General features: G+C 39.3%; 1 protein-coding gene across 24 annotated transcripts in view; it reads right to left on the bottom strand.

Moving 5' to 3' along the window:
- The window catches only part of REV1 (REV1 DNA directed polymerase), an 89,630-nt gene that overhangs the window by 51,300 nt on the left and 23,948 nt on the right, over nucleotides 1–14,382 (bottom strand). For all 24 annotated transcript variants that reach the window (XR_013402599.1, XR_013402598.1, XR_013402600.1 and 21 more), the window contains 2 exons: nucleotides 12,909–12,972; nucleotides 10,155–10,281 (listed from right to left, as the gene is read on the bottom strand). Coding sequence is in view for 14 of the 24 variants with exons in the window: in XM_077958842.1 (XP_077814968.1) it covers nucleotides 10,155–10,281; nucleotides 12,909–12,972 (191 nt within the window). In the remaining 10 variants the exon portion in view is untranslated. The remainder of the gene's footprint in view (nucleotides 1–10,154; nucleotides 10,282–12,908; nucleotides 12,973–14,382) is intronic.

The following is a 14,382-nucleotide window of genomic DNA, read 5'->3' on the forward strand; positions in this document are numbered from 1 at the left end:
TGTTACCATGAAATGAGTCCGGCACGTAGAAGGCACTCAATATGAAAACTGCTGTTATTATAAACTACGATCACACTAGAACTCCCTTTCGAGTAATGTATATGACCTCAGGATCCTGCCCTAGATTCTACAAAAAAAAATGACAGAAGACAACATACATAGGCTGGCACACGGTGACCCGAAGCTTCAACAAAAACAGACCTGCCAATAGTGCACTATGGACAGCAGCCAGGGACCACTTTGTCAGGCCCAACAGCCTGGCATGCTAACTCTTGGCGTGTACGATAGCTGGAAGCTACCCTATTTTGGTGTTTTTTTTTTTTTTAATTTTTAGAGCAGTATTTCTCTCTGGTTCTATTTCTTCAATACTAGAACATACTTCCTTATTACAAGTCCAAAGGAACATACACTATAACTGCAGATTTGCATAATAAATTCATTTTTTTATTTAACACTCTCCTTTAATTCAGCAGATGGGTGAATTAGAAAAAAAAATTGGGAGTCAAGCACAGTGGCTCATACCTGTAATCCCAGCAACTTTGGGAGGCCAAGGCGGGCAGACTGCTTGAGCTCAGGAATTCAAGACCAGCCTGGGCAACAAAGTGAGACCCTGTCTCTACAAAATATGGAAAAAAATTAACCAGGTGTGGTGGTGTGTGCTACTAGGGAGTCTGAGGTAGATACTTTGAGCCAGAGAGGCAGAGTTTGCAGTAAGCTGAGCTTGCACCACTGCACTCCAGCCTGGGTGACAGAGCCAGAGCCAGTCTTTAAAAAAAAAAGAAAGAAAGAAAGAAAAGAAAATAAATAAATGGGAAAAAGAAAAAAAAATGGGGAGATAATATCCAACCATGAAGGCTATGACATTAAACCCTGTGTGACACACTGCCCACAGAACCCATCCCTGCAATGTACTGTAACAGTTAACTTTCTCCGTCGCACGGATGATCTGAAATTACCATGTCTGTTTTCACTTGTTTACTGTGAGATTCCCCCCGAAACATATGCTCTTTGAAGGCAGGAACCTTGTCTGTCAAGCACTTTCATATCCCTGACACAAAGCAGGTGCTCAGTGAGTATTTGCTCAATTCATTAACATCCTCAATGCATCAGACTCCTGCCTAGAATCCATCCTCCAGCAAAAGTGGAGTACAAGTGGTACCAATACTTAAAATCTCAAAACACTTATTCACTCACTCACAAATCAGAGAGGCCGTACAATGTATTAAGAGCACAGACTCCAACGCGGGAATGACTAAGGTCAAATCCTGGCTCCATCACTTGCTAGTTATGTGGATTTCAGGCAAGTTATTTAACTTCTCAGAACCTCAGTTTCCTCACATGTAAATTGGGGATAATAATAGTGTCTCAAAGGACTTCTGTAGGAATTAAGAGCTAAAAATTATAAATTACTGAGAAAAGTATCTTGCACATAGTAAAAGTTATGTGGCCAGGTACAGTGGCTCACACCTGTAATCCCAGCACTCTGTGAGGCCGAGGCGGCAGATCACGAGATCAAGATATCGAGACCATCCTGGCCAACATGGTGAAACCCCATCTCGATTAAAAATACAAAAATTAGCTGGGCATGGTGGCATGCACCTGTAGTCCCAGCTACTTGGGAGGCTGAGGCAGGAGAATCCCTTGAACCCGGGAAGCGGAGGTTGTAGTGAGACAAGATCACGCCACTTCACTCCAGCGTGGGTGACAGAGCAAGGCTCTGTCTCAAAAAAACAAAAAAACAACAACAACAAAAAAAATCGAAACAAAACTAGATTCAGAGAAATTCTATCCTCCAAATTTTTACAATTGATGTCACTGTTTTGAAATGTTAGAGTGAGTGCTTTTCTCTTCATTGTTCTTTCCATTTTTATTTTTTATTTAGAGACAGGGTCTGGCTCTGTCACCCAGGCTAGACTGCAATGGCTCTATCATAGCTCACTGTAACCTCATCTCCTGGTTCATGCTTGTAATCTGAAAGATTTGGGAGGCTGAGGCAGGAGGATCATTTGAGGCCATGAGTTTGAGACCACCTAGGCAACACAGCAATATCCCGACATAAAAAAAAAAAAAAATCCACAAAACAACAAAAACAAAAACAAAAAACAAACAAAACAGGCTGGGCACGGTGGCTCACGCCCGTAATCCCAACACTTTGGGAGGCCAACGCAGGTGGATCCTCTGAGGTCAGGAGTTCAAGATCAAGTCTGACAAACATGGAGAAACCCCGTCACTAGTAAAAATACAAAATTATCTGGATGTGGTGGCATGTGCCTGTAACTCCAGCTACTTGGGAGGCTGAGGCAGGAGAATCACTGGAACCTGGGTGGCAGAGGTTGCAGTGAGCCAAGATCGCACCATTGCACTCCAGCCTGGGCAACAAGAGTGAAACTCCATCTCAAAAAACAAAAAAAATCCAAAAATTAGCCAGGTGTAGTGACACACACCTCTAGTCTCAGCTACTCAGGAGGCTGAGACAGGAAGATCCCTTGCGCTCAGGAGTTTGGGGCTGCAGTGAGCTATGATCAGTCCACTGCACTCCAGCCTGGGTGACAGAGCTTATCTTAAATAAATAAATAAATAAATAAAATTCCACAATACTCCTACTATTAGTTTCATTTTGCAGAACATTCTATATGCAACTAAATTTGAGGTTTAACTAAAACCAGACATAGGGACAGACAATTGAAAGCACAGTAAAAGTAAAGGCCATATACAAGGACCACAATTTGGCCGACATTTAGGCCTAAAGCTCTACAAGTAAAATGTCACAACAGCAAATGCCACCACCTAACATCAAAACAGTCATATGAAGACCACTTTCATGTCTGTAGGTCCAGCTTATAGAAACTGTTGCTCATCTGGTTAAAACAAATTCTATAAACAAAAATTTAAAATCTTGCACAAAAGCTTTCCTAGCTAGATTTCTACTGAGAAAACATTTACTACAAGCACCATTTCACCCTGCATATCCAAAGAACTTAACTGTTGGCTGTGCTATATAAATCACCGAAAAAAGTGAGGTGAATGGCTGCTTATACCTCCTGTGGTCCTACCATAGCAAGACCATCATCACTTCATTTGAGTTTCACAATCTTATAAATTAGAAAAGATAACTTATTGATGAGGAAACAGAGAAAACTTACTGTGCACACGCGTCTGTCTTTGGACTCCTGTCCCCCAGTTTCCGCAGCAGTGATACTTACTCTCTTGACTCTTCTCTCCCCTAACTACCTCAGACTTCCAACAAAGACCACAATCAACTAGAAGCCACAGATGCACTCAGCCAAACAAAAACCGAAGAAAAGTTTCAAATGCTTAGGGAACAAATCTTTGAGTACCAACTAGGTGCAAATTTCACATCAGGTACTAGCAAAATTACAGGAGGTGGCAAAAATTAATACAGTAAGTCTTCTCCTATGTCAGAGGTTCAATTCCTCCACCTCTGATCTACAGGATCAGAGTCTTACAGGAAATGGAAGGAGAGAGATATATCCATACAAAATAATATCTGGGAGGCATTTATTTCCAAAAATTTAGACTTGTCAACAATAAAGAGAATCCTCTCCTAAATCACCACATTTGTATGTTTAGAAAACATCAATGTAAGCTGTCAGCTTTCAAACAAATCCCTATCACTTGAAATGTAAGTCTGTTACACTTGCATATTCCCTTGTTTCATTTGTGAATTGTGCCAAAGTACTTGTCCGCCCCGCCACCTGCCCCATCTGCTTTTTCACAAACTTCAGCAGTGCCAAAATCAACAGACCTGGTCTTTTACCCACGTACTAAAGGAAGCAGAAGATAACCCGAACACCTCTTTCCATATGAACTGTCCCAATCTCATACCACTAGAGTGCAACCACTGTCCACGAGGTCTGAAGCACTGACTCCCCTAGGCAGCTTTCACAAAAATAAACATGCCCAGAGCTTACCTTCCAGAGATTACAATTCAGGCCTCAAATGTGGCCCATTCCTTAACACTGAGTGGACTTAGCATGAGTGAAAATATTTTAACATTCTGATGTACAAATACAAAACCTGTTATTTATTTATTCACTCAACTAATGTTTATTGAGCATCTACAATGTGCCAGGCAAGGTAGGTGCTGGAGATACGGCAATGAACAAGACTCAAGTCTGTGCCCCGTGATAACTCTTGTATTCCACTGAGGAGACAAAAGCCAGTCATGCAAGTAAAACCACTTTAGGTGCAAATAAATGCAATGAAGTAGTTAAAGGGTTAGAGAGCGACTGGAGGGCAAAGTACGCCTGTTTTAGATAGGTGAAGTCAGGGATGGAGGGCAAAGTACGCCTGTTTTAGATAGGCGAAGTCAGGGACGGTCTGGTAAAAAGGTAACATTTGAGCACAGATGTGAATGATGAAGACCTGAGGAAGCAGAAGGAACAGCAAATTTAAGGCCCTGAGGTGTTATCTCTACTCCATGTTGGGCAAGGGATCACTACACATAAAACAGGCTTCCTAACGCCAGAGAACTTAATATAGAATTAAGACCTAACAACACAAGACACAAACCAGGTGTCAAAATAAATGTTTCTAGCAATAATGCTATGGACTATACATCTCTATATAAAATACTACTACTATGGACTAGCTTAGCCAGGGAAGGAGGCAAAACCTAACTTTATCTGGATCTTAATGAATGAATTTAATTCCAGTTCACACAAGTGAGGAGGGAAGGAGTTTTTCCTCAGAGGCAAAAGAACAGAAACACAGAACTGTAAAAGTAAAAAGACAAATCTAGAATATCAGAGTAATCTTGTTGAGCAAAATTTAAGAACATGAGGTTGGAAATGTAGGTTAGAATTAGGACTAGAATGTTTTTCCCCATTTTCATTTGAAAAATGCCTCTTTATCTAAGACCAAGCTAAACATTTCAACTCCTTTATGAAGTATTCACTCCCACTCCCAAAGGCAACTGTTTCCTCTCTTCTGTGTTGGCACTCACCTTTCTCTGTTCATGTCTAAGGCTTAGAGATTACTTTTTCATCACAAAATCTACATTCTCCATCAACTGCTATCTCTTTTCAAACATAGTTCCTAACCCACAAGCAGCATCCAAAATATATCTGTTCAATCAACTAAAGTAAAATAAAATGGGATGTAAGGTGTGTAAACTAGAAAACTCAACATAGTAAAGGTGCCAACTCTCCCCAAACTGATCCACAGGTTTAATGTAATTCCTATCAAAATCCCAGCAAGGTATTTTGTAGATAAATGACTTATTTTAACATTTATACAAGTCAGATGCACTGGCTCATGCCTGTAATCCCAGCACTCTGGGAGGCTGAGGCAAGCAAATCACCTGAGGTCAGGAGTTCGAGACCAGCCTGGCCAACATAGCAAAACCCCATCTCTACCAAAAACACACAAAAAATGAGCAGGGCGTCACGGCATGTGCCCGTAATCCCAGCTACTCGGGTAGCTGAGGCACAAGAATCACTTGAGCCAGGGAGGCAGAGGGTGCAGTAAGCTGAGATCACGCCACTGTACTCCAGCCTGGGTGACAAAGTGATACCCTGTCTCAAGAAAAAAAAAAAAAAAGAGAGAGGCATAGGTCCTAGAATAGCCAGAACTATCTTGACAAAGAAGAAACAAGTGAAAGGAATCACTCTACCTGATATCAAGGCTTACCACATGGGTACAGTATTTGATATAGTGTGGTACTGGTGAAGGAACAGACACAAACGTCAATGGAAGAGAACAGAGAACCCAGAAACAGATCCACCCAAATATGCCCAACTGACTGTGCTGAAACAACCAGAAATACACAAATTAAAAAAAAAAAAACAATGTTAAAACCTCAAAATGAAACATGAACTTCAATGTAAAACATAAAACTACACAAATAAAAAAAAATGTTAAAACCTCAAAATGAAACATGAACTTCAATGTAAAACATAAAACTATAGAATTTAAAAATATAGAAGAAAATATTTTGGATCTAGCACCAAAGCGACAAGTTCTTAGACTTGCAAGCACAATCCGTAAAAGGAAAGATCTACATATCAGATCTCATCAAAATTAAAAACACTGTTCTGCAAAAGACCATTTCAAGAGGATGAAAAACCACAGACTGGGAGAAAATATCTGCAAACCACTTTTATGACAAAGCAGTAGTATCTAGAATATATAAGGAAATCTCAAAACTAAACAGTAAAAAAAACTAAACCCAATTAGAAAATGGGCAAAAAAACCATGAACAAACGTTTCACCAATGATGATGTAAAGATGAGAAATAAACACATGAAAGAATGTTCAACACTATTAGCCACCAGGCAAATGCAAATTAAAATCACAAAGAGATACAACACCATCTATTAAAATGGATAAAATGAAAACCACTAAATGCTGGCAAGGATGCAAAGACAGTTTATCCCTCATACAAGGCTAGTGGGAGTATAAAATAGTATAACCACTTTGCGTAACAGTTTGGCAGTTTCTTACAAAAACTAAAGACGTAACTATTACGGGAACCAACAACTGTACTCTTGTATTCATACAAAAACTCATACACAAATGTTCATAGCCTACCAAGAAATAACTCAGATGTCCCTAACGGATGAAAGGTTAACATACACATCCACACTATGAAATATAACTGAACAATAAAAAGGCAACAATTTTGATGACCTGAAAATTTATGCTCAGTGAAAAAAGCCAATCCCAAAAGGTTATATACTGTATGTTTTATTTATATAACATTCTTGAAATGACAAAATTATAAAAATGGAGACCAGATTAGTGGTTGCCAGGAGTTAAGGAAAGGCAGCGAACAGAAGTGGGTGTGACTATAAAAGAGTAACATGAAAGACCTTTGTAGTGTGGAAATGTTCTGTATATTAACTGCATCAGTATTAATTTCTTAGTTATGATATTGTTTGCTAGTTTATTAGATGTTACCATTTGGGGAAACTGGGTAAAGGATTCACAGTATCACTGTTTGCTATGTCTTACAACTGCAAGTGAATCTACAACTGCAAGTGAATCTACAATCTAAAAAAAAAATTTTATTTAAAAAATGGATGGGCCAGGCATGGTGGCCCATACCTGTAATCTTGACACTTTGGGAGGCTGAGGCAGAAGAATCGCTTGAGCCTAGGAGTTTCAGATCAGCCCGGGAAATACAGCAAGATCTCGCCTCTATAAAAAATTAAAAAATTAGTTGAGCATAGTGGTACACACTTGAGGTCCTAGCTACTTGGGAGCCTGAGGAGACAGGATGGCTTGAACCTGATGTTGAAGCTGCAGTGAGCCGTGATAGTGCCACTGCACTACAGCCTGGGTGACAGAGGGAGACCCTATCTCACAACAAAGAAACAAACAAAACAAACAAAAAGGATAGAAGGCAAAGAAGTAAATCTTAACAAGCAAAAAACATTTTTGGGTACAGGTGGAGGGACGAATAGGTTGACAGGTGAACTATCAGAGGGTCTTCTCTCCAAGTTCAAGTTCGATGTTAACTTGGTTGGAAGGGACAAGGACCATGAAATCATGAGAGGCTCAGATGGCAGAACTGGGAGCTTTAAAGGAATCAAGAAAAACTTGGATTATTAAAGTCTGTGGGGAGCAGGGTTAAGAATCAACAAGAAAGGACCACACCTTCTTTTACAGTGAAAGCTGCAACTCCCAGGTTTGCAAACTGTTCACTGGAATGAAGTCTCTTTCCTCCAAATTCCTTTTCAGATAACTTTCTATTTTCTTTTTTTGAGAGGGAGTCTCACTCTGTCGCCAGGCTGGAGGGCACTGGCACAATCTCGCCTCACTTCAACCTCCACCTCCCGGGTTCAAGCGATTCTCCTGCCTCAGCCTCCCGAGAAGCTGGGACTACAGGCATGCATCACCATGCCCAGCTAATTTTTGTATTTTTAGTAGAGATGGGGTTTCACCATGTTGGCCAGGATGTTCTCGATCTCTTGACCTTGTGATCCACCCGCTTCGGCCTCCCAAAGTGTTGGGATTATAGGCGTGAGCCACCGTGCCTGGCTTGAGAACTTTCTTTCACAATAGCAATGAACAAAACTGACAACGCCTGTAGCTTTGGTGCTTACATGCTAATGGAGAAGAAAGATGATACAATTAAAAAAAAAAAAAAATATATATATATATATATATAGGCATTCTACAAAATAGCTGACCAGTACACCTCAAACTGTGAAATAAAGCTTATTTTTTTTAATCAAAAACAAAATAGCACCCCCAACTTGTCTTACTGCATCTAAAGAGTTATTCTTTACTTGCTAATTGTTAATGCTGTTTTATCTATAAAGCTGTATTCACTAAAACTGAATTTTTCTAAAAATACAGTTATTTTATAGCACCACAGTTTGGATGTCTCTGTGAAATTCAGCATAATGGAACTTTATTTGTACAATTATAATGAAATCTTAATAACAACAGCAAAAATATTATCATCTCCATCCGACAGAAAAGGATAGAGATAATAGATCCAAACAGAAAATGTTTTACAGTCACAAAAATTAGTGATAAAAGCAGATTTAGAATTCCAGATTCTCAATCAAAAAAGTGATTACTGCAATATTAATTTGTCCTCCCTCACACAAAGAATCTCTTTTTCTTCCTTCTATGTGAATAAGGGTGCTCTCTTGAACTGGAGACTTCCATGACGGGCTAACGTAAGAAGCAATGCCTACCTGTTTTCATTAACATTTTTAATTTTTCATAGCGCATCTCAGAAGTCCACAGAGCTTGAATTTGTTAGGACACCTACCTACGGAGAAAAGTTACAAGCTTTCTGCATGTGAACTTCCCAACGCTGTACCAGCATTTATTTTGAGGTGACATTCTTAGACTAAACTCATCATCAATGATGTCTAATAAAACCCTTAATTACAAGCAACACACTCTTCTCTTACTAAACCAGATAAATGTACCAGTTAATTAATACTTAACTCCAATTCAATAAATATGTCCTGAATGACTGTGTCCAGTCACTGTAGAGGCACCAAGGACAGAGTGATGAAAATGTAGCTCCAGCTCTTGTCCAGTAAACAGACAACTAAGGAAAGGTCTAAAGAACTCTAAGATGCAGATTCATTTAGGGAGCCGTAGCTCCAGAAGAGCACAAGTCACCTAAACCAGTATGAAGGGTCAAACTATCAAGGGGAAGTGAGGCATGGAGACCTGAAAGATAGCAGGTATCAGCCAGCTGAGAAGGGGACGGGGGAATATGCAACAGACTGACACAAATATTTACAGCCATTCACTTCAAAAAATACAATGAAATGATAATAAGGAGAAGAATCCCCCAAGAAAATAAAGAGAAAAATTTAGGCGAAAACCTGATAACTAACAGACAAGTGCTAACTGACTTTACAGTTCAGAGAAAGATAAAACTGAAGCTGGCCATATGGAAGCTCGGAAAGAAGCTGCTTGTTGCCAGTAAAACAAAGAGAAAGTCATGAAATAAAGACACAGGCACCTTCAAAAGTGGATGTGTGGATAAAATCATCCTTGAAACTGTGCCACAGACAAGTAAGAATTCGCAGATTTCTTTCCTCATTCACCAAGAATAAAGACTACACTACTCCTTCCAGATACCGGACTCAATGACAACAGGCACAGCTGGCGGAGAGGAGGTAGGAATGAAAAAATGAAGAGAGAGATTAAGTGAAATTTTACTTCCTAAACTGTGAGAATTCAGGTCCTTTCCTTTCCTGCTTGGTGACCCAAATGCTGGCAGTTTACACTCTTCTCCAGACGAGACAGTAAAAGATTCTTCTCTAGGAAATCCGACACTGACACACACCCACACACCACCCTACCCTAAAGGACCTATGGATAATGACATCTAGAGTGTTACCAATGACATGGACCTACAGTGAAGCTCACAGTTTACAAGTCCTACGACCCATATGCAGTAATTTCCCAGTTAGCTTACACATTTTAAACCTCATGTGACTTTTTGAAACTACGTACTTTGATAAAAGTTAAAGACAATGGTAGGTAAAAGCAACATGGAAAGGAAAAAGAAGTATCTAAGCAGATGATTTATTTTTTATCATCTTACAATCATTTATTTATAATAAAAGAGTAAAAATAGAATTTTAAAACAAATCATTCTCAATCCTAATAAAAATACATGCCAAAATAGGGTTAAGTAAAAAGTACTCAACCTGTGTATCCATTAACATAGATAGCAACTCCACTAAAAATTGTAGATGAAGTCCCATCCTTCTGCAGAGCAGCATCTGATCGAAACTGTTCCTCCAATTTCTGGACCTTGGCAGCCATATACCCACCCTAGAATTAAAGAAAAGATAGACCAATCACAAAGGTTACATTTTCTCCCCCCTTTTTTGAAAAAAATAAAAATTATATTTTAAAAACTAAATAAATGGACCTTATTCTGTGCTAGTGATCAGAACACAATGACAACCTCATAAGCGTAAACCACAGGCAAGGCAATACATAAAACAGGAAGGCTGGGCCAGGTGCAGGGGCTCACACCTGTAAGGAGCCACCTTTGGGAGGCCGAGGCGGGCGGATCACCTGAGGTCAAGAGTTTGAGACCAGCTTGGCCAACATGGTGAAACCCTGTCTCTACTAAAAATACAAAAATCAGCCAGGTGCGGTGCCCAGCGCCTGTAATCCCAGCTACTCAGGAGGCTGAGGCAGGAGAATTGCCTGAACCCAGGAGGTGGAGGTGGCAGTGAGCCGAGATGGCGCCACTGCACTCCAGCCTGGGTGACAGAGCAAGACTCCATCTCAAAAAATAATAAACAAACAAACAAACAAACACGTAGGTCAAAGAAGAATTTTCCCTCTATCAACTCATTTTAACTTTATTACATTCTTATGATTATAAAAGTTACTTTTAAAAAAAGCTAGGTCAATAATAATAATAATACCGACTGGGCACAGTGGCTCACACCTGTGATCCCAGCACTTTGGGAGGCCGAGGAGGGCAGATCACCTGAGGTCGGGAGTTTGAGATCAGCCTGATCAACATGATGAAACCCCGTCTCTACTAAAAATACAAAATTAGCCGGGCGTGGTGGCGCATGCCTGTAATCCCAGCTACTCAGGAGGCTGAGGCAGGAGACTCACTTGAACCCAGAAGGTGGAGGTTGCAAACAAGCTGAGATTGTGCTATTGCACTCCAGCTTGGGCAACAAGAGCAAAACTGCATCTCAAAAAATAGTAATAATAATAATATCACAACATATTGTTCTTATGTACGTAATTGAGCAAGTTACACCAAAGTTTAAACCAATTACAAATTTGACAAGTGGTCTCAGAGCATACTTCATTTTATTTTATTTTTTATTTTTATTTATTTTTTTTTTTGAGACGGGAGTCTCGCTCTGTCGCCCAGGCTGGAGTGCAGTGGCCAGATCTCAGCTCACTGCAAGCTCCGCCTCCCGGGTTTACGCCATTCTCCTGCCTCAGCCTCCCGAGTAGCTGGGACTACAGGCGCCCGCCACCTCGCCCGGCTAGTTTTTTGTATTTTTAGTAGAGACGGGGTTTCACCGGGTTAGCCAGGATGGTCTCGATCTCCTGACCTCGTGATCCGCCCGTCTCGGCCTCCCAAAGTGCTGGGATTACAGGCTTGAGCCACCGCGCCCGGCCTTTTTTATTTTTTTGAGACAGAGTCTTGCTGTTGTCGCCCAGGTTGGAGTACCGTAGTGCAATCTCAGCTCACTGCAAACTCTGCCTCCCAGGTTCAAGTGATTCTCCTGCCTCAGCTTCCCAAGTAGCTGGGATTATAGGCGACCACCACCATGCCCAGCTAATTTTTGTATTTTTAATAGAGACGGGGTTTCACTATCTTGGCCAGGATGGTTTCCAACTCCTGACCTTAGGTGATCCACCCACCTCAGCCTCCCAAAGTGCTGCGATTACAGGTGTGAGCCACCGCGCCCAGCCTCAGAGCATATTTTAGACTGGCTTCCACTATCTCCCATATACAGAGAGCTTAAAATGAATTATTTCAGGTAAAAATGAGGCAACTGGATAAACCAGTGTAGTCCTCCCTACACATGGATAAGAATGCAATGAATGCTCCAGTGGGTAAATTCTGGATCTAATCAATCTATTTGACAGTAATATTAACTTTCATTAGATAACATCCACCTCACAGTAAATATTAAAAAATAACTTTTTTTGCTAAACATCTTGACAGATCTAGGGATTCAACTATACTTTTCCTGAACTTTGATATAATTAAGCTTGATTTCAATTATTAGGTCTTTAAATTAAAGCTGTAGGTGGCTAGAAGTACATGGTTCTTTTCCGAAAATGGAAATGACTGCATAATTTTTGCTGATTATTAAAATATTACATGCTCACTATAAAGTCTCTTTTCAGAAAATACAGGAAATATAGGGAAGAAAATTAAAACTGGTATAATCCTATTCATTAAAACGTTGAAGTGTTGTTTTCAAAGCTTATTTCTATATCTCAGAGCATAGAGGTTTTACAAAAATATAATCATGCAAAATATTTCTTTGTAACACACTGTTTTAGTCAAGGTTATCTTTCCAGGTTAAGATATATAAAGCTGAATAATGACTGTACAGTGCTCTACTATACACAGATAACTTATTTGACCAATCCCCTATTATTGGACATTTATGTGTTTTCCTGTTTTTCAGTATTATTAGCAATACTGCAATAAAATCATCATACAGTAAATTATTGTGCACTAGGCGTATTTATTTCCTCAGGGTAAAATTCCTGAGAGTAAAGCTTAGGGGATAAAGTTTATAAACATCATAAGGCTTTCAATACATTATGAAAACTCAAGGATTTGGTGTCTAAAGTAATTTACAATTTAGAAAACAAGTTAAACCACATTATAAACTAAAAGAAGAATGAAAAATATCTAGACAGTTCGATATAATTATTTTTACTCTTTTAAAACACACCCATTTTTCCCAGCCATCATTTTCAGCTCGCTTCCTCCATCCACCTCGCCTCATGGTGGAGCTTCTGTATTGGGGAGGAAAAAAAATACGTCAGTTTTATAACATAATGTATTCCTTTTTGACATTTTATTTCAATATCAAGAAAATAAATTAAAATAAATTCAAATGTCCAATTGATGAAAGTCAAGAATACTAAGTAAACTTTTTCTGAAGTTCTCCATTATCCAGCTTTACAAGTGAAATTTGTCTATAAAACACCCTCCTACAGATATGTTTAAACTGTAACTGTTAAATTTAAAATTCAATAGAAAAATATCTTTATGTATTCCTGAGCACCAATCCTAACACTCACTTACATAAAACATCACCAAATCCAACGAACATGGCCATGCTTACTTTACTTGTTACCATTATAAGATAATCTAACAAAATATTTCCCTTCATGAGTTGTCCCATAGCATGGCTCTTAAACTCTGTCTTTGCTTTACATACTGGACACTTAAGAGTTCAGTCATAGTGTGATTCACATATTCTGCCAAAGCCCTAGAAGAAGTCAATTAAAAATGATGCAGAAAAAATTACCATTGATAAACTATAACAGTAAATCTGTCATTCTCCTTAAGGCAACACTTACTTAAATAACTATACTACCACCAGGATGACCAAATGATGGTTCACATTAAGTGGCAGCTGGCTTAGTGGCTAGCAAAATATAAAATATAACTCATAAAAAGAGGCTAAATGAAACCCCTTGTAAAGTCAAAACCTTCTAACACAAATGACTACATTTTGGGATATGACTACATTTATCCTTAACAAAATTAATATAACTTCTATTTAGATAATTTTCTTCTAGTAACTATATACATGTATACCAAATGGTTACCATATGAAGCCTTATATATTATCCACGTCAAATCAGCTCTGACATGATCTATGAGAATTTTTTACTTAACACTTTAAACCACTGACACTTTACCCCACACACATTAGCGGATATTTTCTTTTTTTCTTTCTTTTGAGACAAAGTCTCGCACTGTCACCCAGGCTGAAGTGCAGTGGCACCATCTCAGCTCACAACCACTTCTGTCTCCCGGGTTCAAGTGATTCTCCTGCCTCAGACTCCCAAAAGCTGGGATTACAGGCGCCTGTCACCACGCCTGGCTAATTTTTGTATTTTTAGTAGAGATGGGGTTTCACCATGTTGGCCAGGCTGGTCTTGAACTCCTGACCTCAAGTGATCTGCCCGCCTCTGCCTCCCAAAGTGCTGGGATTATAGGCATGAGCCACCATGCCTAGCCAGGAGATATTTTCTTAAATATTTTTATTCTTAGTATACTGCAGGATTTAGTTTTTCTGTGTTGACATTTATAACAATTTGAATTTTTACTGTCACCCTTAAAAGATACCTAAAAGACATGCAGAAATGTTGTCAAAAGGTTAAGTCCCAACAGAGACAAGATAATACAAAAGT

This window comes from Macaca mulatta, chromosome 13 (assembly GCF_049350105.2).
Source record: "Macaca mulatta isolate MMU2019108-1 chromosome 13, T2T-MMU8v2.0, whole genome shotgun sequence".
In the NCBI taxonomy this organism is placed as follows: Eukaryota; Metazoa; Chordata; class Mammalia; order Primates; family Cercopithecidae; genus Macaca; species Macaca mulatta.